The sequence below is a fragment of the Cornus florida genome, unplaced genomic scaffold, assembly GCF_030987335.1.
Source record: "Cornus florida cultivar Cherokee Brave unplaced genomic scaffold, ASM3098733v1 CherokeeBrave_3.0.0_Hap2_Chr06, whole genome shotgun sequence".
In the NCBI taxonomy this organism is placed as follows: domain Eukaryota; kingdom Viridiplantae; phylum Streptophyta; class Magnoliopsida; order Cornales; family Cornaceae; genus Cornus; species Cornus florida.
The window spans coordinates 94,957,189-94,985,172 of NW_026775576.1; the positions used below are offsets into that span (position 1 = coordinate 94,957,189).

The following is a 27,984-nucleotide window of genomic DNA, read 5'->3' on the forward strand; positions in this document are numbered from 1 at the left end:
TACCTGCTTTGTTTCAGTGTTTTTGTTGCAAGTTGGGTACTGTAGCTAAAAAAGTGGTTTGCAACATGTTTGGTAGTGGGCTGATTGTTTTGCATAGTATCAAAACATTTCATAAATTAGGCCCAAAAATTGAAACAAGAAATTGGTGTTTTTGGATGTTTCAATACTGTAGCGGGCCCAACACAATTGTAGCGGTCAAAACAAAATTAAACTACTTGCAACATTTTGGCCCACGTGTAAAAGCAAAAGTTAAAATATTTGCAACATTTTGGCCCACGTGTAAAAGCAAAAGTTAAAATATTGTAGTCCATTTGGCCCAAAATTTTCTCTCTCCTATGAAGCCCTAAGCGCTGGCGATTTTGGAGGCGACCTGCGATATGGGAAGAAGAGGCTCAATTCATAGTAGTGTAAGCCTTTGAAACCCTAGACGTTCGATTTAATGTTTTTTAAAGTGTTCTTTGGTTTTGATTTGTTCAATTTTGTCTTCGTGAACAGAGGGTGTTGATCTCATCAACTCATCGATCACCTAGAAATAACTTCTCGCCTTCTTCTCTGCTCAAGGTCTGTCCCCTGGAACCGCCGACGCCGACGTTCTCATCGTCGACTGCAAGCTCTCCAAACTCTGAACCAAGCGTGTGTTAGCCTTAGCCCTTACCATTTTACAGCGTTTTTGTTTTTTTTTTTTTGCTGAGTTAGTCTTGATTCTTGAAATTAGTCCAAAAGAGTTCTTGAAATTAGTTCAAAAGAATTGAAATTATAGTTTAAGTGTTGGGAAATTCCTCTGTTTGGTTGCTGAGAAAATATTTGCAATAAGATAAATAAAAAAAATTAATCTATTTATCCACTAAGTTTTTTAATCTATTTAATCCTACTTAAATAGGAGGAAACCGAATGGAATTGAAATCTTTGCAATAAGATAAACAAAGTTTTAGGCTTTCTTTATCCTATTGTAAATAGAGGAAGTGGAATGAAATTGAAATATTTGTTTGCATTAATTTTTTTTTTTAATATATATATATGGTATCATGTTATTGTAATATAGGGGAATTTACTTTTTCCCTGTTTTTGAGGGAGAATGTTTGCAAAGAAAAGAAATTAGTAAAATTTTGATTTATAGTATGCGAATCTCAAACTGACACTTGACATTGATATAGTGTATGTAACACATTGCCAAAAACATGCACTCTAATGATTGGAACATATATACATATGCAAGGTTTTTGTTTGTGTGTGTGTGAGAGAGAGTAAGTTTACATAAGACCCATTGTGCCAAAATGAGACTCAAACCCTTAACCTCCACCTGGGAAGGATGAGGGGATACAACTTGAGCTTAAGACTCAATGGTGTGTTTATATTTACATTTTTAATGTTAATGAACTCAGTAACTTGGTTGGATAAAATTTGATGTGAGAGCGAAGTGAGAAGAAAGAGAAGACAAAGTATGATATAGAATGCTGACACGTCAGTTGTTAAATCTGCTAGTGTATACCCATTATTGGGAAATTGGAAAGAGTTGCAGATGGGTTTGGTAATTAATAGATTAAATAACAATGGTATTTAATGTATTAAACAACAAAGAAAACCTATAAGTATAATACAAATTACATAAAAACATCTAATGTGAAGAGCTTCCTAAAAGCTTATTTCAAGGTGTAATTGAATTTCTTAAGTGAAGCATGCTTAAAGATAGTTCTCATAGTGTCATTGTTGTTTGGTTGCCTTTCATATCAAAAATTATTATACTGAAAATTTGTTGTATAGAAGACCAAATAGTGCCATCTTTGCTACAAAATAGATTTAATGCTTTTTCTACCAGAAACTCCATGGTTCTGTTCTTATTTAGGAATTTCAGGTCTTGAGAGTGATTTAAAGTTTGACAATCCTCTTAATCTTAGTTTGAAGACATTAGACAAAATGAGAAATATAGAAGCACTAATACTTAATTTTCTTGCTAATTTAGAAATTATTTATATGAATTGTGTAGTGCAATCGAGGTAGATTTAGTGGGATAATTCACCACTTTTGGGTACTATCAAATGGCTCTATTAGCAGGTTTCAAGAGTAATTGAGGTAGATTAAGAAACTTGTTCCTTTTGAAAATTTATTATTATTAAGAACAGATAAAAGATCTAACAAAAGAGGTGTAAGATTAGGAATCATGGCATGGACCACATGGCCAAGGTAATAAAGGGACGACACTGCGTACTAATAGAGAGAAATTGAGGGCCTGTTTGAATGCCATGTAAAATGTGATTGTGGCCATCCAAATTCAAGGGACAGTCAATCAGATTACCTGTTGGTTCTAAGGTTGCCTTATGGGGATTTTCTTGTTTGATCTTTTAATACTTGGAGAATATCTTGTCATTAGTTTCATCATTCCACCTCTAACATTGTGATTTTATTCATTAATTATTTATACTTGTTCAAATGCTTCATAACCAGTGAAAATGGAAGAGAATATTACAAAATGGTGGCATTTATCATAGTTGGTATAATTCATTGTTGTCATAACTTTATGTGGACAATTGGGTAATATTGTTGTGCTCCTCTTTTGCATATGGTTGCTGTTGTGTAATGGGACTACTATAATCAAATTCATTTTGAGGTCATCTTCTCAAAATACTAAGAAAGCTTCCATACTGCAAGTTTCTAAAAATAGATGATGCATTTTGGTTGAAGAAAAGTCTTTGCTATTGTTGTGTATCGAGGATGCTATCTCAAGTTTTTCATCCTTGTATTTCCATAGCTAAAGACCTCATAAATGGCATTCTGGATTCTGCTCAGCTGTATCATCCTTGTAATCTTCATTCTGTATTTCTAGCGTCATCCTTGTGATCAATGAGGCTAGCTCACTTGTATCATCTTTGTAATCTTCAAAAATGGCATTTTACATTATGTATTTTCACTACTCAGTTGTATCATCCTTGTAATATTCAGTTGTATAACTCATTAGAATTATGCATTTTGCTCTCTCCACATTGTCTGTAAGTGATTATTTACCTTTAGAGCTTTGTTGTTAGTAAATATATTAGAACAGGTGGTTATTATTTACCTTCATAGCATTGATGTTATTACCTTGGTATAATTGTAAAACAGGTGGTTGCAACTTAGTGTTTTGAATACTGTCTTTGCATATTTCAACTTGTACTAATTCTTGTATTTCATCACTTTAAGAAGGCTAAAAAAACTGTAAATGACTTGCAAGTTTAATAAATTTGTTGGTTGAATATTTAAGCACTTGTAAATGGTATACCCTTTATTCCACTTATGCTTGCAGGTGGGTTTTGTTTTTATTTTTGATGTTGTGTTCGACTATACAGGTAATAGGATAACAAAATTAAAGCAAGTTATTGCAAACAACTTGTTAATAGGCTATTGCAAAAATTTATATATATATATATATATATATATATATATATATATATATATATATATATGTTTGTGTGTTTAAATTTCTCCACATCTATTAAAAATATGATAATTTATATAAAAATAAATTTATAAATATACTTAAGTTTATAAAACAAATTAAAAACAATGATAACTAAATATGTTTTTTTTGTTTCTATTTTTTTTTTTTTGGGTAACAATTGGAGTGATCAAGCATGTTTTGTTTTCAAAATTCTCGAAACGCATGACCAACCAAACATGTTTTGTATGTTTCTGTTTTCCAAACTTTCACAGTAAAACATCATTCCCAAACGTGCTTCTAATTTTTTTCCAAAACACTCTAAAACAAAAACACTGTTTCTGTTTTAGTCAAAAACAAAACGCATGCCAAACGGGTACCATTTGATGGTTTATTACTTTAAAAGATATCTTTTTATTAATCATAGATATATATATATATATATATATACTCACAAAAGTTTTTTTAATCTTTCGTTCCAACAACAACTACGCTAATTGCGAATAAAAATGTCCCGTCTCATAAACGTAACTAAGTAACTTTGATATTTAAAACTCTTAGACGAGAATAATCACGGCTTCATGGTTTATTATTTTATTGTAATTTCCAAAAATAAAGTGTAATATTCACGGCTTATAGTGTTTTTTTTTTGCCTTTTTTTGTTTTCGTTGGAGCACACAATTTGTTGTTTCCTTCAATTTCGCCATTTTTCACTCCCCGCCATTTCTTCATCCAAAAATTTTTGAGGTCCTTCCAAACCCTAGCTCTATCACAGCTCATATCACAAAAACGTTTGATCAAAAGCTATTGGGTTTTCCAAAAGCTGAAACCTCTTGAATTGGCCACCAATACCAGTTAAACAACCTCCATTGTTGTTTTTTTCCCCAAATTACAGAGCTTGCTTTTCAATGTACTCGAACCTCATCCATCAATGCCATGGTTGATCACCGTTGGCTAACGTAAATTCGGAAGAAAACCCATTAATTAGTATTTTGAGAGACATATTTATCGTCTGTGTATTGGGTGATTCTTGCTCCGTCTCTATATATATGTATGTGTATTGTATATATGGGATTTTGGAGATTTTAAGTGATTGAAATGAGGGAACCTAAGAAGATAAATGCCTCTTGGGTTCCAACTGCGTCATTGATTTCAGTTCTTGTTCTGGGTTTTTTGCCGTGTGTTCGGTGTGTGAATGGGGGTGCTGATACTGAGATTGGCGATAATTCAACTTTGACACAGATTATTGACAAAAAGATGCAAAGTGTCACCTTGAAGTTCACAAAAAAAGTCGAGGATAAATTGGGTTTCTGCATAAGCGACGTGTAAGTGAAATGTTCATTGTTTTGCTTTGTTTTGTTTTTTTTTTTTTTTTTTTTTAAATGCTTCATTATTACGGTTCTTGTTTGTCTTCCAGGGAAAAGGAATGGGATCGAGCGTTCAATTATTCGAAAAATTTGGACTTCGTGCAGAATTGTATCCTGCAGATAAAAGGTACTTGCATTTTCCATGGAAACTATTTAGTGCTTTAATCTTAAAGGTATGCACCAATTGTTGAATCATGCATATGGAACATTAAGTGCGGAAAAGAATAGTTTTTATTGTGGAATAAATCGGCAAAAGAGCAACTAATGCTTTTGATAAGAAAACAAAGACACTCGATTTTCCGAAAAAAAAAAAACGAAGACACCTCTTATTGAACTGTATAACTTGAAAACACTACAATTGTAACCAAAAATATTTCATTCAACACCCTTCCAGTTCACCTCTTGGTGGGTGATGGTTGGGGGAACCATTCTATTTTCTTATTGCATTCCTCAAGTATAGGTGCTAAGATATACCTAGCTGGCTGGCTACTAAAATAGAATTTAGAACTGAAGGGCCATAAAGTTTGCAGCGAAAAGAACTTGGAGGCGTGTCTATAAACATTTCATATTTTTTATTCATCCAAGTTTTCCTCCTGCGTAGGTAATTTTACTTCAGTCATGTTTCTCTCCTAGTTCCTGACTGCAAGTGTGGCTCAATCAACAGGAGATCTCGCCAAGAGACTATGTACTGCATCGGAAATAAAGTTTTACTTCGAGAGTTTCTTAGAGAGGGCATCATTAGATGCCCCTGAGGCAAAACCCAACAAGAATTGCAATTTGACCTCATGGGTCCCTGGATGTCTGCCAGGATGGGCTTCTGGTCTCAATTCAGCTGATGAGAAGGTTGATCTCACAAACTCTTCAAGGGACATGCCTGCTAGGACAAATGACAGTCAACCTTGTTGTGAGGGTTTTTTTTGTCCGCAGGGTATTACTTGCATGATACGTAAGTGTGTTGCAATACATCGTCATTGATGTTTGGAATTAATGAAGGCTTATTTTTGCTACATCTTGGCAATCCATGCTTTTGGTGCTTTTATATATCTGTTTACTGACTAAGTTTTGTATAGGTTAAATCTATTTGTTTATTTATATAGGCGGGTAGAAAACATCATTTGCATAAAGCAAGTGTGGTAGAAATGCGAATGTTGAGATGGATGTGCAGTGAGACTAGAAAGGATAGAATTATAAATGATCATATTCGGGAGATGGTTGGAGTAGCACCAATTGGAGATAAAATGAGAGAAAATCGGTTAAGATGGCTTGGGCATATGCAAAGAAGACCTTTAAGTGCACTGCTTAGGAAAAGTGACATAGTCCACATCGAGGGTAATACTAGCCTTACTAGGGGAAGAGGGAGACCAAAATTAATGTGGGTACAGTTAGTAAAGAAAGATATGATAGCATGCAGATTGACTAAGGCTATGGCCCTAAATAGAGCGGAATGGAAACATAGGATTCATGTAGCCGACCCCAGGTAATTGCGAAAAGGCTTGGTTGTTGTTGTTGTATATAGGCGGGTAGCTGGCTGCACTTTATTGCCACTGTATCCATTGCTTTAATCATATGGCGAGAAAAGGTTTCAGGAGCTAGAGTATATTAGGACTTGTGTTCAATATCTTTCCAAAATTGGAACTTGGCCTAAATTATGAAATATGAATCATTTGTACATTGATATTGTTTTTATGCAGGCAAGTACTATGTTCTTCTAAAAAAAGGTGTATAGAGAGATATTTTAGCTGAACAGGGATACAGCCATAAATAAGTGGAAAGCCCCAAGTAAAAAAAAAAAAAACTAGTGCTTTGAGTTGAACATGCATCAAGGACAAGGTAATAGTGAAGAATCATGTGTAGTGGGATTGCTTACTAAATTAAGCTTTTTCACTATACCTAAATTCCTATGGTAGCTGGGAAAAATTTCTGCGTATAATTTTTTATTTTAAAAAGTTTGAGAGAAGATAGTGTATGCCTTTCATGTTTGAAATATAATTTAAAATTTTCAGGAATAGTCTATTTACATGTCATACCTAGAATTCTAGATACGTGTCATTTAGGAATTAGGATACATGAATTTGTCTGGGAACTTTGGAAGTTATTATTGAAGAACAAGTTAAATTGAATGGTCATTATGTAAGTTAGTCCTATATAAGATACTTGCGCGTTTCATGTGATGTATTCCTTACAAATGTATAAATTAACTGTTTATAAGAAGACAAGTCTGTAATTTTCACATAGGAGCTCTGACATCTCCAAACTTATGATTTTTTATTGATTTATTGATTTTTTTATTCTTCTGTTGCAACTTTAAATGTGGAATCAGAACTATGGTATTATCCTTCCCTATTTGTCATTGAGTATTTTTCATTAAAACTCATGCCTCAATTAATCTTGTCTGCAGTACTTTTTCAATGCAAAACGTGATCTCCTTGAGAAATTTGTTCATGAAAACTTTTCATTGTTACATGATTCGAAATCAAAATGCTTTCAAAATATTTGCTTCTTCCCCATGAAAAAAAAGAAGAAAAGAAAAGAAATAAAAAAAGAGAGGACCTGGTAGCTAGCAAGTTCTCAAAGGGTTAAAAGCAAATGCTAGAAAAATTGCGGAAACTAGCAAGTGCTTCACGTAATATTGAAGTTTGGGTTTAACCAACGTTACCAGAGAATTGGGGAAAAAAAAAAAGAAAAAAAGAAAAGAAAAGCAAAAGTCAGAGTGGGCAGCAGACTGGGGAAAAAATCCTAACCTACAAAAGTTCGAAAAGGCCAGGCTGGGCAGCAGATTGAAAGAGGTTAGAATTGAATTTTGTGATGCTGAGATTGTGAAGAAATGGTAACTGAAGTAAGGGAATTGAAAGAGGAAGGTATTGGCAATAATATTCAAAATGGAATCTCAAATTTCCGAGAAGTGGAGCCAGAGCAACATGTCGTTAACATTTGAAAAATTCAGAATTATGGGGCAGTGTTGAAATATAATTTAGAATCATCTAGACTAGTCTATATGTTTCATATCTGTATACATATGTAAAGGATACATGGATTTTGTCTAGGAACTTGAAAAGTCATACTTGGGGAACAATTTAAATTAATTGGCCATCGTATAAGTTAGTACTATAGAAGAGACTTCAAGTGTTTCATGTGACGTAGTACTTAAAAATATAGAAAATCAAGTTTTTTGATGGGAAGATAAGTCTTCTATTTTCACATAGGAGGGCTGTACATCTCCAAACTCATGTTTACATGTATAAATTTATTGATCTGTTTATGTCTCTAGTCTCTACTATGACTCCAACATTTCCTATCTGAAACTTAACCCAACCGCAGGGACATGATTTAAAATTTATATGCTTAGGCACCACTCCACAATAGGATTAGGTACCATATGGACAAGCCCAACAAAATCCTTGATTAATTGTTGACAGGCCAACAGAAGGAGACTTGTGACATAAGAGCACATTGGAGTGCCATATCATTCATTCATTCCTCAATTTAAATACTTTTTCCATCTAATTCATTTCTACTAGTGCTTACCGTTAGTCAATATGTATGTGAGGCATGATTTTCCACGCTTGTTTTGACCCTGTGGCTAGAGCTTTTATTTCCATTTCATCAATTGGAGGTTTCAAGGTTTCTCAGTACTTATTGTTTTCTCCTTTGAGCACGTCTTTAGTTAAAAACTGACACTTAACATTTAATTAGACACTGACACAACATTCATTTTCAATATGATTTTGTTCTTCGTGTATATGATACAAGATTAGAGTACTCAATATGAGTGTATGCTTTTATTGAAGTAGAAGAATTATTTTCTACCAAGTTAGAAGTATAAGATAAATTAAAACCTAAAACATAATGAACCTTTAAATCATTGTCTCGACTTTGATGGCCATATCTTCTAGGTTTTTTAATATTAAAAGTCTGCAAATCTTAAATACCTTGCAATTTTCCATGATGTGTGAAACTTAGCCTATATCTTTTTGATGAATGAAACTAATGTATTAGCAGAAAAGTAAAAATAGAAAACCTTATTGGTGAATCTAACTTGTTACTGATATGCTGTTAAATTTTTTGTTACCTTGTCATTGAAGCTTGCCCGCTAGGTTCTTACTGCCCACTTGGAAAGCTCAATAACGTCACTGGCATATGTGATCCGTAAGTTCATATTAGCTTTTTCTATCAAAAAAATTAATAGAGCAGCCTGAACTTGTTTTTTCGTTGTTATTCCATGTTCCTTATGTTTTAATTATATGATCAATTAATACACATGTTAGTAGAGAAATTTCGCAGATATCATTATAGACCACCTCCTGGACAGACAAATTATACTTGTGGCGGAGCTGATGTTTGGGCTGATGTTCTGAGTAGTGGTCAAGTATTCTGTTCAGCGGGATCATACTGTCCCACTACTATCGAAAAGGTTACTTGCAGTAGCGGGTATTGATTTTTATCCTAAAACTCACAGTACCTGTCTATTTCATTACAACCCACTAGCACTGAAGCAAGCGCACTTCTATAATTAAATTCAGTCCTTCTAATCGCTTTTTAAATAGCATTCAAAAATAATGTATCACTATTTGGTGCTTGGCATTACATGTATTGATTTTAAAATTTCTTGCAATTGCAGATATTACTGCAGGATGGGTTCTACATCTCAAAAGCGTAAGTTTCATGTTAACTTTGCAGCCTAAAGGTATATATATATATATATATATATATATATATATATATATATTTAAGTAATAACAAAATAAAAAGGCGGTCAAAAGGGGAACGCGTCCCTTATACAGAAGTGGAACCGGGGACTAAGGCCCCAAAGAATCCAAAAAAATAATTAAATCATCGGAAGAAGAACAAGAGCTCCTCTTCACGTAATTGAAAAGAGAACGAATAATATGAAGTTTTAGCATCGCCGTAGACATCTCCTTTCCTTCGAACATTCTACTATTCCTCTCCTTCCAGATGCACCACCAAACGCAATGTGGGACAATTCTCCAGTAATCGCGAACACCACTACTCACACGACATCCTCTCCAAGCTTAAATCAAATCCTTAGAATAACGTGGCATTATCCAACGCATGCCAAACAGCCCAAGAATAAGATTTCAACAATCGTACGCCACAGAACAATGCATGAGGATATGATCAACCGACTCACCATTTTGCTTGCATAGACAACACCAATTAACAAAACAGTTACCCCGCTTCCTCAAATTATCTATCGTCAGGATCTTACCCCACACAGCAGTCCATACAAAGAATGCCACCCTAGTTGGAACCATAGAACGCCAAATGGTCTTCCACGGAAAGTCAAGGCTAACAAAATTAGATAGACATAAGAATAAAGATCGCACTTCAAAACGACCATGGGAAGAGGGAATCCATATTAGAACGTCACTACTTCTGCCAACTGCCTCCTGCCGATACAACAAATCTAGAAGAACACACACCTCGTTCATCTCCCAATCCTGAAAGGAACGCCTAAAGCACACATCCCATGCAATCCCACTACTATCAAGCCGATAACAGTCAGCTACGTAGACGTGTTTATCAACTGCGATGCTGTATAATCTGGGAAAAGTACGAGATAATGGCTAGTCGCCACACCAAATATCCTCCCAGAAACGAACGCATCTGCCAACACGAATTTTGAATCTGATATGAGAAGAGAAGACATCCCATCCCTTCCGGATGGATTTCCACATCCCAACTCCTCCCGCAATATGAACCGGACCAGTAGACCAACCACCACTCTTTTCTCCAAACCAACATGAAACTATCCTTCGCCAAGGGGGATGTCTTTCTCTCCTGTATCTCCACAACCATTTACCCAAAAGAGCTTGATTAAAAGGAACCAATCTTCTAATAGCAAGACCACCCAACTTCATGGGCTTGCAAACTTGCTCCCATCTGACAAGGTGATACTTAAACAAATATGTGGGAAGGCTCGATAAAGTGCTCTTAATAAGAGTAATTTTACCCCCCTTAAACAAATATTGCTTCTTCCATTCTGCCAATCTCTTCGCATACCTATCAATCACAGGGTCCCAACTCCCCACTCTCTTGGAAGAAACCCCTAGGGGCAAACCCAAATAAGGAATGGGGAAAGAACTAACCCTACACCCGAGGACTGCAGCTAAAGAGGAAATATCATGAACATTCCCTACTGGGACAAGCATACTCTTAGCCACGTTGACCTAAATATTAGATGCCTTAGAGAATTCATTCTTCACATTGCTGCCTTAAAATCACAAATAAAGCCATATAACACGAGTTCGCTTTATTTTACATGTTTTACATATAAACTCCTGTGAAGCCTGTGAAGATTTTCAAAGAGGTCTACCAAAGGGTACAAGCAGTTGACTTGTCAAACATCCAGCCTATTGTTTCAGAATATTTTTTTTTTTTTTTTTTTGATAAGTAAATTGTATTAAAAGCGTTCAAAAAGGGGAACGCGACCCAAACTATACAAAGACAAAACGGAGCCTATGAATTCAAAGAGCTCATAAAATCAAAAATCTCCTCAAGAGAGGAGTAGTCTCTCCCCTGACCCCAACAAAACAAATTACAAATGATAGAAAATTTTAACACCCCAATGGAGGATTCCTTTCCCTCAAAAGATCTTCCATTACGCTCTCTCCAAAGGCTCCACCAAATACAAAAAGGGATCACCCTCCAAAAAACTCTGACCTGAGCCCCCACCCATTGGCCCCTCCGCATATCTAACAACTCCCAAGATGACCGAGGCATGACCCAATGAATACCAAACAGGCCAAACATCAAACTCCAACAATCATGAGCCACAGGACAGTGCAACAAAAGATGATCCACCGACTCCCCATTAATCTTGCAAAGACAACACCTATTAACAATGATATGCCTTCGCTTCCTCAAGTTGTCCAAAGTCAAAATCTTACTCCAAGCTGCAGTCCACACAAAAAAGGCCACCCTAAGAGGCGCCTTAGACCTCCACACCATCTTCCATGGGAATGAGGTACCATGAAAACCAGAAAGGCACACAAAAAAGGACCGGACCTGGAACATCCCCTGAGAAGTGATTGAACAAAGTATATGCCTTAGTCAACTTTTAGATGAAGAAATGGAAAATCTGCTCTTTTATATTTTCAACCAAAAGTATATTTCTTTGCTACTAAAAGCTTGGGTTGCCAAGTTTATAAACATGGTTTGAGTCTGAAGGCAACCATTTAGTGCAAATAATTCCAAAAGTTATGTTTGCACCCAATCTATCCCTTTCAGCACTCTTGATCAAGTGGAGGCCAACATTGAGTAATGTCCTTAACATACTGTTCTATTAAAATATAGCTCCACAATCCACAGTCATGAAGTTTCAGACAGTAGATCAATACTGTTGTTATTTTAGTTGATCTTTATGTACAATGGAGTGTTGTTGGTTCATTATTTTAGTACTTGTATGCTCTGTGAAGCTGAAATTTTAATGCAGTTACCTGGCCTACTTAGGTTAATTGGTGGACCTTTGACAGTATTACTTAACATCATAGGATAGGATAATTCTCACATTTCCATGGACATCAAAAGTAAAAAATAAAAAAATTCCACTAGAAAGAGCTTTTGGCTCTTTTGATGGTCCAAGGAAGATGAGAGCTTGAACTCCTTTTTGTAGGAAACCTATGCAATATTTAAATAGAACAACAAACAATTCATGCAACAGTGAACAACTAAACTGCTGTGTACTGAAGGTTCTGTCAGAGGCACATTAAGTTTAGGAAGGACAATGATGCAGTTTGTGGCGACCTTGTGGGCAGGTGTGTGTGGGCGAGTGCGAGGCACTGGCAGGCTATAGGTGCACAATCCCACATCGCCTGGATAAGATGAATGTGAAGTGCTTATATGTACTAGTGTTGTTTCTAAATGGTATGAGGCCTTTTGGGGTAAAACTCAAGAACAAAACCTTGTGGGTTCGGGCCTAAAGCGGACAATATCATACCATGCGGGACAATATTTGATGTAGAACAGCTCGCTCATGATTATATAAGCATACAGGATCGTCATAAATCAAGGAGGCTGAAAAGGTAAGGAGAATAGAAGGAAAAAATAAAGAAGGAAAAGTCAAAAGGAGATTTGGTGTAGTTGCCAACAATAGAAGATATTATTCTCCATTGCAAGAATTAAGGAGGATTCAGAAAATAAATAAGAAAATTTAGTGTAGTTGCCAACAATAGAAGATATTATTCTCCATTGCAAGATTTAAAGAGAATTCTGCTCTATCAAATCTCAGATTTCCCCTTTAATATTATTTCACGCATTATTTCTTTTTATTTTTATTTTATTTTTTTATTTTTTTATTTTTGACTTGCTTATATAAAGGCAAGAGATGTAAGTCTACAGATATCATCATTATCAGTATAATTTCACTTCTTACTTATCAAAAAATATATATACAATTTCAGTTTCTCTCTTGTGAGTGTGTTCTTTGTGAATTTAAGGGTTTAACCCTGTTCTTTATCGTTTCCGCTATATTAGTTGGTATCAGAGTAAGGTTCCGAATCCAAGATTCGCCTTTGTTTTCGATGTCCGGTTTACGAGATGGAAGCAACCCCTCTAGCGACAGTGATCGTGATGGAGTAGCTCTTTTGAGGGTTGAGTTTACTGAGTTCTAGACCAACGTTAATCGAACCTTACTTGATATGCATGAAACTATGCGTCAAGTATTGGCAAGATTGACGACGGTAGAACTTAACCGCGAGAACAACAGGCTACCCAACGACGGTGATCATGAACGTCTTGCTGGTAATTGCAACCCAAACCCACCGAATAGGCAACCAGCCTATAAGGAAAATGTCGGTTTTGGTAACGACTGAGCCGTATAGGTGTTTGGAGATAATCGAGGTCGATGGGAAATTGATGATTCTAGGGATTTTCGTATAAAGATTGACCTGCCCACCTTTTAAGGTCATCTTCGTATTGAAGAATTCTTGGACTGGATTAGTGAAGTTGAACGTTTCTTTGACTATATGAAAATCTAGGAGGAGAAGCAACTAAGCAAGTCAAACTCATGGCCTATAAGTTGAAATGCGGCGTATCAGCATGGTGGGATCAAGTGCAAACTACCTGCGCACGTGAGGGTAAAGATCTAGTATGTACATGGGTTAAGATGAAGAAGTTGATGAAAGCTTGATTTTTACCCCTTGATTACGAACAGGTTCTTTATTAGAAATATCAGTCATGTACGCAGGGAAATAGAACGATTGCCGAATATGCTGAAGAATTTTATCAGTTGTCATCCCGTAACAACCTGGAACCCGAATTTAGGATGGTGGCTTGTTTCAAAGGTGGGTTACGATGGGATATTGAAGAGAAAGTGGCACTGCAACCGCTATTCAAACTGTTTGAGATTGTCATGGCGGTAGAGAGAGCAGAATTGTTACTGGAGAAATCTCGTGGTTCATATAATACCCCACGTCCTACACATGACATGGGCAAACAGACCGCTGTAGCCCCTATTCCAATGACATGGCGTTGCATTGGAGATGGTCCAACAAAGGCCAAACCCGCAACACCTGTAGGCCCTGCTGGAAGGGGAGCCCCAGCTGTGAGAGAAAATCCCTATGCACACCCAAGTATGGACAAGTGTTTTCGATGTGGAGAACCTGGCCATAAATCCAACAATTGCCCCAAACGACCGGCACTAAATCTAGTCGAGCATGAGGAAGGCGAGGTGAGGAAGGTGAGTTCCTTACCTTTGAAGAAGAAGGGTGACTGAAGGAGACAATGGCGAGTTGTTGTCGTACTCTTTAGTCAAGAGGAGGTTGATGTTCACGCCAAAGAAGGGGGAGCACCCACAGCGTCATAATGTGTTCTGTACATGTTGCACTGTTAACCATAAGGTATGTGTTTATTGATAGCGGCAGTAGTGAGAACATTGTTTCCTTAACAATGGTTCGAAAATTGGGGCTTAAAACAGATAAATATCTCCATCCATACAAAATTGGATATATCAAGAAAAGTTCAGAAACGCGAGTAATTGAAACCTACACCATTCCATTCTCAATTGGGAAAACATATGCAGAGGAGGTACGTTGTGATGTAGTCGACATGGATGCATGCCATATGATATTGGGCAGACCATAACAATTTGATGTCGATGCCACTCACCGTGGTAGAGACAATGTGTATGTTCTATACAAGAATGGTCAGAAGATTGTTTTGGGCCCGCTGAAAGAAGTCGAATTTCACAAAGGAAATTCAGTTGTGTTGATCAACAGTAAGGAATTTCTGGGCGAAGTAACAACTGCCCTTGAAATCATTGCTATAATGTGCAAGGGGTAAGTAGTTGAGCAACCTTCTTTTACACTACCAGCAATAGTGCAACCTTTAGTGAGTTGGTGCCAGAAGACTTGCCTAATAGTCTCCTTCCCATAAGGGACATTCAGCACCACATTGACTTGGTTCCCGGGGTGAGCCTGCCAAATCTACCACATTACCGGATGAGTCCCAACGAGAATCAGATCTTACAAGAGCAAGTGGAAGAGTTACTACATAAAGGGTAATTCTGGAAAGCATGAGCCTATGTGCTGTTCCGGCTTTGCTAGTACCGAAGAAAGATAGCAATTGGAGAATGTGCGTTGATAGTCGCGTAACTAACATAATCATTGTCAAGTACAGATTTTCCATTCCAAGGTTAGATGATATGCTGGATATGTTGGTGGAATCGAAAGTCTTCACTAAAGTGAACCTCAAGAGTGGATACCATCAGATTAGAATCCGCCCTGGGGATGGGTGGAAAATGGCGTTCAAGACAAAAGAAAGACTGTACAAGTGGTTAGTCATGCCATTCGGATTATCCAATGCGTCAAGTACTTTCATGCGATTGATGAATCAGGTACTCAAACCATTTATTGGTCAATTTGTAGTTGTTTATTTCGATGATATTCTGGTTTATATTCAAACAGAGGCAGGACCCCTTTTGCACTTGAGAGAGGTATTAACAGCTTTGTAGAAGAATAAATTGTTAATCAATTAGAAGAAGTGTAGCTTTGTGACCCCAAGCCTAGTATTCCTCGGCTATGTGGTTTGTAGTGGTGGCATTCGGGTAGATAAGGAGAAGGTGAGGGCCATTCGGGAGTGGCCTACGCCGAAGAATGTGGGAGAAGTACGCAATTTCCATGTCTTAGCCACGTTTTACTGAAGGTTCATCAAGAACTTCAGTAGTATTATGGCTCCCATCACAGAATGCATGAAGAAAGGAAAATTCCAATGGGGAGAGGAAGCTGAGATGAGTTTTGCCTTAATCAAGGAAAAACTGTCAACAACCCCAATCTTAGTCCTTCCAGATTTTGAGAAGCCATTCCAGGTGGATTGTGATGCCTCAATAGTGGGAATCGGAGCAGTTCTATCACAAGAAGGAAGGCCAGTAGCGTTTTACAGTGAGAAGCTGAGTGAAGCACGCAAGAAGTGGACTACCTATGAGTTGGAATTCTATGCGGTGGCGCAAGCTTTGCATACGTGGGAGCATTATCTTATCCGGCGAGAGTTCTTGTTATTTACAGATCACCAAGCACTGAAATCCATTAACAATCAAAACGGTGTTAATCGGATGCATGCACGATGGGCGACTTATATATCCAGCGATTCACTTTCTCGCTAAAACACAAGTCAGGCCAACAGAACAAAGTTATAGATGCACTAAGTCGGAGAACAGCTTTCTTAGTGACTATAGTTCGAGTGCTTGAAGGAGTTATATGAGGCCGACAAAGATTTTGACCAAGCTTGGGCAGAGTGTAAAATGAGCCAATCTTTTAAAGGGTTGCACATGCAGGAAGGATTTCTCTTTAATGGCAATTAGTTGTGTATTCCACGGAGTTCTTTGCGTGAGCAAGTGGTTTGTGAATTGCATGGAGGAGGATTAGGAGGACATTTGAGGCGTGATAAGATGCGAGAGCTGGTAGAAGAACGGTATTATTGGCCGCAACTCAAGCGTGACGTGGAGAACCATGTGCGGTGGTGCTCAATCTGCCAAACTAATAAAGGCCAATCTTAGAATACTGGTCTTTACACACCATTGCCTATTCCAGATGCTCCATGGGAGGATTTATCCATGGATTTTGTTCTAGGGTTGCCGAGGACACAGCGAGGAACAGACTCTGTTTTTGTGGTGGTTGATCGATTTTCCAAGATGTCCCATTTTATTGCATACAAGAAGACGAACGGTGCAGTCCAAATGGCCAATCTGTTCTTTAAGGAGGTGGTTCGTTTACATGGGGTGCCACTGTCCATTACCTCAGATCGTGACACCAAGTTCTTGTCTCACTTTTGGCGGACTTTATGGAAGAGATTCAATACCTTTCTTAATTTCAGTAGCACCAGTCACTCTCAGATTGATGGCCAAACAGAGGTGGTGAATTAGACCCTTGGAAATCTAATTCGCTGTATTTAAGGAGAGAAACCAAAACAGTGGGATCTTGCTTTTGCCCAGGTAGAATTTGCTTAAAATTGCATGGTTAACAGGTCCACTGGCAAATCCCCTTTTGTGGTTGTGTGTTGCTATAGAGAAAATGGCTGAGCACATTAAGACCATTCAGGAGAGTGTCAAGAAATATCTAGAGGAAACTTACGCCGAATACAAGGCTGCAGCTGACTAAAGATGGAGGAAAAGAGTATTTGAAGAAGGGGACCTAGTTATGGTGTATCTAAGAAAAAAGAGGTTTCCAGTGGGAACATACAAGTTGAAGGCCAAGAAATATGGTCCATACCAAATTCTAAAGAAAATTAATGGCAACGCCTATGTGATTGATTTACCTGCAAACATGGCCATTTCTTCTACCTTCAATATGGTTGACATACATGAATATTATCCACCAGATTTGGGTAACTCGGGGACGAGTTCTTTTTACGTAGGGGAGACTGATGTAGAACAGCTCGCTCATGATTATTTGAGCATACAGGATTATCACAAATCAGGGAGGTTGAAGAGGTAAGGAGAATAGATGAAATAAATAAATAAATAAATAAGGAAAAGTCAAAAGGAGATTTGGTGTAGTTGCCAACAATAGAAGATATTATTCTCCATTGCAAGAATTAAGGAGGATTCAAAAAATAAATAAGAAGATTTGGTGTAGTTGCCAACAATAGAAGATATTATTCTCCATTGCAAGATTTAAGGAGGATTCTGCTCCATCAAATCTCAGATTTCCCCTTTGGTATTATTTCACGCATTCTTTCTTCTTTTTTTTTTTAAATTTTATTTTTGACTTGCCTATATAAAGGCAAGAGATGTAAGTCTACAAACATCATCATTATTGATATAATTTCAGTTTCTCTCTTGTGAGTGTGTTCTTTGTGAATTCAAGGATTTAACCCTGTTCTTTATCGTTTCCGCTACGTTAATATTATACCATGTGGTGGAGTGGACTGTTACAAAGTTGTAATGAGACAATTGATATCTGTGGTTTATCTGATGACCTTGTTTTGTAACAGATTGAAAAGCTAGGTTATTACTTATTCTGCTGGCTCCAAGTAGTTGAGATATGGTATTATGCATATAGAATATATTTATCATTTATGCAATACTTATAAATGTTGGGCAATGTACTGATACTGCATCTTCTCTTTCTGTTGATCATTTCTCTATGCCTTAATGTTATTCTCTGTGCTGCCTTCCTTGGGGATTTTTACTTCAATTTTCTAATTTGCTCAAGAACGAAGGTAAATGTTTGCTTTAACATTTAACCTGTTACTAACCATTTGCAGCATGCTCTGCGTTGAGTACGTGCGATCCAAATACAGCAAATCAAAACCTTGAAGTATACGGGATTATTATTATTGTAAGTTATTGCTTAAATAGTATTAGATCGGAAATTTGATATCTTATCCGGATCTTGAATCTCTGGGATAAAGAATGGTCTCACTACTGGATTTTCAGCTTATATTTGCTTTCTTATAGTGATTATGTTTTTCATACTAGTCTGGCTGTGTGTATTCTTTGGATAGTTCTGGATGGTTAACTTTTATGCATGTGGATTCAGAAATAATTCATCTGTCAGTTATATCTTCTAATTTTAGATGCCACTCCCCTTTATCCATTCTTGTCCTGAAAAGAATAAAAAGTAGTTCTACAAATCAGCACTGCAGTTTCCGTAGTCTTTATCCAGCATGCTTATTTTGTTTCCTTTCTGCCAGTAAGATGCATCAGCTACACTAATTTTAATCTGCATACTGAACTATTTTTCCCTTGTAGCTGTTGTCAATAGAATCTGACACTGTTCACTTGTTTATGTAGGCTACATTGAGTGTCCTACTGCTGCTTATTTATACTTGTTCAGACCAAGTCCTCTCAATTCGGGATGAAAGACTGGCCAAGTCCCGGGAAGCTGCGGCGAGGAGTGCACGAGAAACTGCACAGGCGAGAGAAAGGTGGAAGTCTGCAAAAAATGTTGCCATTAAACGTGCAGTTGGCCTGCAACAACAGTTTTCGTGTGCATTTTCACGGAAGACATCTTTTAAACAACCAGAACAACTGAATGTTATTGGTCAAGCTAAAGCTGGCAGTAATGAAGCCTCACTACCACCTAAAATTCCCAGTAATTCAAGTATAGCTCTGCAGCCATCAGTTGCTCCAAAAGCAAAGAGAAAGGAACCAAGCAACCTTACAAATATGTTGCAATCCCTCGAGAATGATTCAGATAGTAACCAGGGCTTTAATCTGGAGATTGGAGATAAAAATATAAAAAAGCAGATTCCAAAGAATAAGTTGCACACTCGCAGCCAAATATTTAAGTATGCATATGGTGAACTCGAGAAGGAGAAAGCTAAGGAGCAGAAGGGTAACAACTTGACCTTCACAGGAGTACTCTCAATGGCAACCAATAGTGAAATCAGGACCAGACCTCTGATTGAGGTTGCTTTCAAGGATCTAACCCTTACTCTAAAAAGGAAAAATAAACATCTGTTGAGGTGTGTTACTGGGAAAATTATGCCTGGTAGAGTTTCTGCTGTCATGGGTCCATCAGGAGCAGGAAAAACAACATTTCTTTCTGCTCTGACAGGAAAGGCAACTGGATGCACCATGTCAGGTTTAATTCTTATAAACAGAAAAGTTGAATCCATTCACTCATACAAGAAAGTTATTGGTTTTGTCCCACAAGATGATATTGTCCATGGAAACTTAACAGTAGAGGAGAACCTCCGGTTCAGTGCAGAGTGCAGGTATAGTGCATCTAGTTTATAAATGCTAGCTCTAAGCCTGTAACCCATTTTCGTTCCTTAGTCCATGCCTTTCTTTCACTATTACTAAAGAATCAAGGATGTTACTGTTAAAATTCAGTATGAAATATGTATATCTTTGTTAAATAGGTAATGATCATAAATCTTATATTTGCTCTCACATCACGTTGTTTAAGAAAATCATTACTCGGTTATGTTATTTCTTTAGAACCAGCTAGTTAAAATTGTAGTTCTATTTTATTTTTATATTTTTGGATTTTGTTATCAAAATTTCTGTTTGCTGTTTCCCTTTTCCTCTTATTGATAATAAAATTTTGAAATCAAGTCCATGTTTGGAGGGTGTATATAAGATTGAAATATTTAAATACAACAAAAGAAACCCAGTATTATCATAGTATGTCTCCCAATTCTTGAAACACATTGCAATCATCCTAATCTACAGATATTGTATGGTTGGCTTATCTCAAAGCCCCAACCTTTGAGTTGCCAATTTTTTTGTTTTACTATGCCCTTGACTTTGTTAATCACTGCAAGATCTGATTGTTTTAATAATCCTAATCAAACAATCTTATTTGGTGTATCTCAAAGCCCCAAGCCTGGAGGTTTTCATCTTTTTTGTTCATTTTGGTTTTGCACAGTTTTATTCTTGGGTTTTACCCCAAAAGGCCTCGTACCATTTGGAGATAGCACTAGCACTTATAAGCACTTCACCTTCACCTTACTCAGGCGATGTGGGATTGTGCAACCTGTAACTCGCCCAATGTCTTGCACCCGCGCACATATAAGCACTTCACCTTCACCTTATCCAAGTGACGTGGGATTGTGCAACCTATAACTCGCCCAATGTCTCGCACCCGCCCACATCACACCCACCCACATAGGTTGCCACAACCACCACCCCCAAAGGGCCCAACGTTCCCGTTGGCCACACTTCCGGCTTTGATACCATTTGTAACAACCCACTCACCACATGGTATGATATTGTCCACTTTGGGCCTGAGCCCGCGCGGTGGGTTTTACCCCAAAGGTCTCATAGCATTTGGAGATAGACTAGCACATATAAGCACTTCGCCTTCACATTCACCTTCACCTTCACCTTACCCAAGCGACGTGGGATTGTGCAACCTATAGCTCGCTTAGTCTGGTAGCTCACCTAGTGTCTCACACCCGCCCACATCACACCCGCCCACATACGTCACCACACATCTTCTCTATTCTTCTTCCCTTATCAGGTGCTTTTGCATGGATAAACTGTTCGGCTCTTCACTGATTTTACATTATGATCCCTTCAACCTGATTTTGCATGCATAATCTGGTGTTGAAGGACATGCTTAAGTTACCTTCATAGACTCCTCTTCTTTGTGGCTCCACTCTCTTTCTACTCTCCAATTCTTATTCATAAATATAACTGATCATGGATCACATTTTCATTATTGTTATTTATATTTCTTATGTGCTGATTGTCATTATATATTTTTTGTTGAAATTTGTATATAATGGAGACTCTCTGCCGACATGCCAAAAGCTGATCGGGTTCTGATTGTTGAAAGAGTTATTGAGTCACTGGGACTGCAAGCAGTAAGGGATTCTCTGGTTGGGACAGTAGAGAAACGAGGAATATCTGGAGGTCAGAGGAAACGAGTAAATGTTGGGCTGGAAATGGTCATGGAGCCTTCACTATTGATCTTGGATGAGCCCACGTCTGGTTTGGACAGTGCATCTTCAAATTTACTTCTAAGGGCTCTTCGACGTGAAGCTCTTGAAGGGGTAAACATCTGCATGGTCGTTCACCAGCCAAGGTAAAATTGAATTTATTACATTGCTCTCTGCCTGTTCAACCGAGACCAAAGTATCCAGAAAGTATGACGTATCTCTGAAATGGAGAAACCTCTATATTGCCTTTTTTCTTTTTTTTTTTCTTTTCATTTCTTTTCATTTTGGTTTTTACCACCACTCATTGTCATACGTACATATTGAATTCCCTACTGGACGATCACATGATAGAAAATTCCAGATAAAACCAAAGCGATTCTGGAAATAGTTTTAGATAAAACAGAACCTTTTTTGCCATTTGGAGATACCGTTAGAATGTACTTTCTTCCATGTTGTTGAATCTAGTAATTGGAATCAACTTTCCAGACTAAATAGTTTTTTCAATTCTGCTGATGAAATCCCAAGACCTTATGCAGGTGAAGACCAATGAGTATGGAGAAAAACACAGAGAAACAAACATAACCCCTCATAAGGACTTTACCCTATGGCCAAAGTCAATTCAGCAAGAGAACAAAATTGGCTATCAAGTATCAATTGGGCCTTTGGGAGGTTACAACATTGGAAAAATATCTTCCTTGATAAGTGGTTTCACAATTCGCCAGAACCTGAATGCAGACCCACCTTCACTTCATGGTAGTATCATGAACCAACCTGTGATGGCACCACTCATAAAGCTTAAGCCTAGAACTCCCAATGAAGTGTTACACCAAGAAAGCAAGTGTCCTTAAGAGGTGCCCAATTTGCAGAGGCCGTTTTCTCATCCAAAAGACTCATATCCCCAGAAAGAGTTCGTTGTGGTGCATTTATCATTCTTTCTAGTTGTTACAATCCCTTTCCCTCCTTACACACTTGAGCAACCTAAAACAATATTCCAACAATTCCAAGTAATACTCTAAACGATATGCCATCACCCATTATATACCTCACATCCTCCGGAAGAGTTCATTGTAGTGTTTTTGCTATCACCTACCCCAACATCATCCTTGAGCTTACATAATTTATTATAGATCTTGATATTTTTACTGTGTGTTTGCAAAGAATAATATCTTAGTTTGGAAAATATGCTATTATATAATAGGAACTTAAGAAGAAAATAAGTCTATGAGATCTCTTAAATCATCAAGATTGGTGGATTTCTGCACGGGGCAGGCAGGTTCATCCCATTTATAATAACAATTCCAAGCATGACAAAAAAAAAAAAAAAAAAAAAAAAAAAAAAAAAAAGAATTTTTTTTTAAGCAAGAAAAGAAGATAAACAAAGATAGACACAAAAGAGAAATACATGAATGGATCACAGAAAGCATCTAGTAATTTATTGTGCAAGCATTGACTAATAATTGATAACTTGAATAAGAAGAGTACGCTACATGCTATCTCAACAGATTGAATAGTGTGTTCAGACGTCTTATGGAAATTGAATAGCTCTATTGCTGTCAACTCTCTAATAATTCAGTCTTTAGAATAATGAACTTAGTAATTAATAAAATTCCTAAATATTACATCACCTTAGTTGCATTAGCCAATACTTTCAAATTTTATACCCATAAGAAACAAGAAAATGCATATTTTTTTGTTAATAATATTGTTAATTTTTTGTGGACAAAATACATATTTTGTCTACTACTCTTAAGGAATGAGAAAAAAAGCTTAATATTCTTTAACTCAAATAATTTTAATGTTGATACGATAATATTGTTAACTGGGATTGAGTATGTAAGTGTTTTCATTTCTATAGACATCTCTATTCTAAAAAATAATAATGACATAGGTTCTTCTAAAAAAAAATTTTAATTGTTAAGTCATGGAATTAGAAATTATGCACCACAAAACCAAGTTGGATCCTCCAAAAGTCATCAATTATTAGAATAATTAATTTATCCAATATTAATAATTAGAGGCTGAACTGTATATGTAACATGACAATATGCCGTACAAAGCTAACAATTAGTCATTTGAAAAGGGCCTTAAAGGAATCACTGGACCAGATGGTATGGGAGGAGATGTATGATTTCATGAAACTCTACGACTGCGATTTTAATCGTTATTTGCAGTAATTGCGAAGTTTTTCTTGGATAGCCTCATTTATGATATGGATTTGAATGCAAAATTATAAACAAAGCACACAAAACAATTCAAGTAAAATGGGACATCCAAATAATCTTCACTTAGACTATGAATGGGTTAAAGACATCCATTACTCACAGAACATGGCCATATGGCTGGTGAACTGTTACCATGTCGTGGCTTCATTACTGATGAGCATGCCCTTAGTAAAGAAACTCTATTTGAAACTAACATGAGAAATGAGGGATGGAGCTAACATAAGCCTTTTAAGTGAGGCATGTGAGACTTTTGCACTAGTGGATGAATGTATATTTTTATTCATGTGATCATCTATTAAATCTCTTGGCTAATTATTTCCTGTTGCAGTTATGCCTTGTTCAGAATGTTTGATGACTTAATACTTCTAGCCAAAGGTGGTCTTACTGTGTACCATGGATCTGTGAAGAAAGTTGAAGGATACTTTGCAGGCCTAGGGATCATTGTGCCAGAACGTGTTAATCCTCCAGACCACTTCATCGATATTTTGGAGGGTATAGTGCAACCGGTCTCGGGTGTGACTGTTCAACAGCTTCCTGTCAGATGGATGCTTCATAATGGGTACCCGGTGCCCCCCGAGATGATGCATTATTGTGATGAAATTGCAGCATCCTCGAAGGGTGTAGATCCAGGAGCTGATGAAGCTACTGAACAACCTGTTGCTGGAGACTTGTGTCAGGATGTAAAGTGCAATGTCAAGCATCAGCACAATTTTAAAAAATCCCATGACTTAACTAACCGAGTTACTCCTGGTGTATTCCGTCAATATAGATATTTCCTTGGGAGGTATAATAATCTCTATTCAAAATACTACTTCTTTCTCCATTTTTCTTCATAATCGTTGAACCATGAATTTTTTTATTAGCGGCAAATCTTTAGCTGGTTGTGTCTCCAGCAATTGATTTGAAAATGTTTGTTTGAAGTGGAACTCTTATGTTTACATATTCATATGCGACTTTCTTCAGAAAGGGCAGCTGTATCCCAGAATTTTGCTGGTCATCTGTTATCACATTAGAACCTCGGATTGCATCTTTTGTTCTCCCTTTTTTTTTTTCCCATAAAATGGTTTCTGTTTGTACTGTTTGTATTAACAAATAAGAAAATGAGAAAAAAAAATAATATCAAAAAATGAATTCATTTTGTTAAGTGTATGCATTTATCCATTGGTCTAGTTGGCCTGTGATTAAGATTGAACTTGAAATTTATTCAGAACAGTTGATCTTTGATATCCGACTACTTCATGCTTTAACCTATTAAGTATTGTTTCTTGATTAGTGATAGAAGAATAACGTTTTCAGGGTTAGCAAGCAGCGACTACGAGAATCTAAAATTCAAGCAGCCGACTATTTGATATTATTACTTGGTGGAGTATGCTTAGGAACTATCGCAAAAATTACAGATGAAACATTTGGGGCTCTTGGTTATACTTACACTGTCATCGCTGTTTGTAAGTGGAAGAGCACAAATTTTGTAGCCATCATGTTCCTATTGAATTTACGTTTCATTTATTTAATTATTATTAATTTTTTACTTGCTATAGTTTCAAGAACGTGATTAAAACTTGTTATTTGCATCTCTCAAATCTCTTTCAAATGCCAACCATTATCTACCATGTAAAGTGTAACATGCATGTTTAACAGCCACCAAGACGCTACAAATTTTTATACTATTTTCAGCAACGTTTTCCCACTCTATGGCCTTCCTTTAATGTTTATTATCTTCATTGCTGAGTTGCAGCACTTCTATGCAAGATTGCAGCTTTGAGAACATTTTCACTGGACAAATTACACTACTGGAGAGAAAGTGCATCTGGCATGAGCAGTCTAGCTTATTTTCTCTCCAAGGATACAATAGACCATTTCAATACGGTTGTCAAGCCTTTGGTTTATCTTTCCATGTTCTATTTCTTCAACAGTCCTCGATCATCCTTCATGGACAATTACATTGTTTTGCTCTGCCTCGTATACTGTGTGACTGGCATAGCCTATGTATTTGCCATCCTCCTCGAACCTGGTTCAGCCCAACTGGTAAGTATTGGTAGGTCATATTGGGATTTGGTTGCTAATCAATATAAATTCTGACGTCTTTTCTTTTTCGGCGTGCCATTTAAACGCCATCCTCCCTGCAGTGGTGTGTTCTGCTTCCTGTTAATTTGACTCTCATTGCAAACCAGAATAAGAAGACTCAAGCTGCGAAACTCTTAGGCGATTATGTCTACCCAAAATTTGCCATGGAAGCTTTTACTGTTGCAAATGCTGAAAGGTTTGATGTTACTAGCCTTTTTCCTTCTTGTGGGGTATTTATGGTTATCAACTACTTGAATATTGACATGTTACAACCTGTTCCACACATACTTACTCTTTTTGAAACGGTCTACCAATGCAAACTTTTTTCAGAAAAATATGAATGTTCATAAGATCTTTTATACCATTTTGTTATTTCTATAATGCGTTATGATTGAATGTTTTTTGGCTGTGTGTATCATGGTCATAATCTTTTTTCATTAAGGCGCTTTATGGATTGAACGTTTTTTGGCTGTGTGGATCATGGTCATATTCTTTTTCCATTAAGGCGCTTTATGGGTTGAATGTTTTTTGGGTCGTGGATCATGGTCATATTCTTTTTTCATTAAGGCTGTTTATTCAATGGAAAAGTAAATCCTTGAATTGTCTCGATTTCTCACTTTTGTATTTTCTGTGAGAAGGAGAAGAATGATAGTGGAAGAGTAATTCTTCCCATGTCCAAAATGTAGGAAAGTGTTTATCTGTTTTTCAAGTGGTAGTTACTTTCAGTAAAGGGGTTAATTGCACCCTCCATTCATATATTTTGTGTGTGTCTTGAATATTAACTGCAACTCAATGATAAGAGCAGCTGGAGTATTCCAACCAATTCATGATCTGTTTTTCAAAGCTCTAAAAGCTGCTTCCTTCTTGCCAATTATATGTAAACATGTTAAATTGCAAGGTCGATAACACTAATAGAAGGTATGGGGATTCGGTGACTTCAATATAGCTTTTACTATCAAAATAGTTACTACAGGATGTTGAGCGACTTCAAGTAATTGGTCCAATGCTCCCAATGTTGTGTAAAAACTGCACCAACAATGGTGAAAACAGTGAAAACAGTGAAAAACAGTTTGGAAGACAACTCATGAAGGTTGACTCAAAGCTGTGTTTGGTTTACTTTTGCACCAACCCAAATGCATGTCCATGAATTACCTCAGCAAAAAATTGACCAAATGATACGAATAATTGAACTCTTTGCTGATTTCTGTTTGTAAGTTAACAGTATTCATACTTAAAAAGAGTACCATAAATCTGTTGGATTTAAATAGGTTGCCCACACACCAATCAATGCCCACCAACTTTAAGAAAATCATACGACTGTGACTTAAAATTTGTGTTTAGGTCAAAAATTTTTTGCATTCAACTTCCTAAATATAAGTTTTAAGATTTACAAAGTGGTTTAATAGTGCTATAATTCATGAATTCGTTTGAATAAAGTTACAACAACAAATATCACTTACGATTTATCTGCTACAGATAAGCTCCCTTGTAAAATTCTATTGTAACTTGTAAGACATTAGATTAACAAATATAGAATTTTTTTCCAATTCAACTTTTGCGTCTCAATTTTAGAGTGGTTGATGTACCCTTCTTCCAACTAAATGTGATATATGGACTGAATTTTTCTTGACAATAATTATATCTGGTGAGCAGGTACAGTGTTATGATTGCCTTGTTGACATAATCTACTGTTTAACCTCCTTCTACTCTTCTCTTCAGGTACTCTGGAGTGTGGCTAATAACCCGGTGTGGTTTATTACTGAAAAGAGCCTACAATGTTAACAATTGGACTAATTGTGTATTGTCCCTCATGGTTACTGGTATAGTTAGTCGTTTCATAGCTTTTTTTTGTATGATAAAATTCCAAAAGAAGTAAGTTTAACCCTTTATTTCGTGGCATATTATTATTTTAATGTACAGAAATCGAAAAGTCTATTTTTTTTACCACTATATCATATTAGATCCATTCAAAAGATTATGTAAAATTTCCTTTAGCAATGAGAGTTTGTGGCTTACAACAAAATGGAATCATGTAAACATGCATACTGACCAGGTTAAGATTTGTTGCAACTTCCTA

At 36.7% G+C, this 27,984-nt stretch overlaps 1 protein-coding gene across 1 annotated transcript; it reads left to right on the forward strand.

Moving 5' to 3' along the window:
* The first annotated feature begins 300 nt into the window (after positions 1 to 300).
* LOC132313033 (putative white-brown complex homolog protein 30) lies at positions 301 to 27,930 on the forward strand. The gene is made up of 16 exons (XM_059811645.1): positions 301 to 407; positions 496 to 633; positions 4,652 to 4,734; positions 4,827 to 4,903; positions 5,441 to 5,722; positions 8,859 to 8,922; positions 9,058 to 9,204; positions 9,395 to 9,429; positions 18,496 to 18,569; positions 19,025 to 19,950; positions 21,471 to 21,767; positions 24,172 to 24,627; positions 25,140 to 25,288; positions 25,579 to 25,868; positions 25,970 to 26,103; positions 27,627 to 27,930. Exons 1-16 carry the CDS (start codon positions 378 to 380, stop codon positions 27,781 to 27,783), a joined length of 3,339 nt encoding a protein of 1,112 aa, XP_059667628.1. The 5' UTR covers positions 301 to 377; the 3' UTR covers positions 27,784 to 27,930.
* The last annotated feature ends 54 nt before the right edge of the window (positions 27,931 to 27,984 follow it).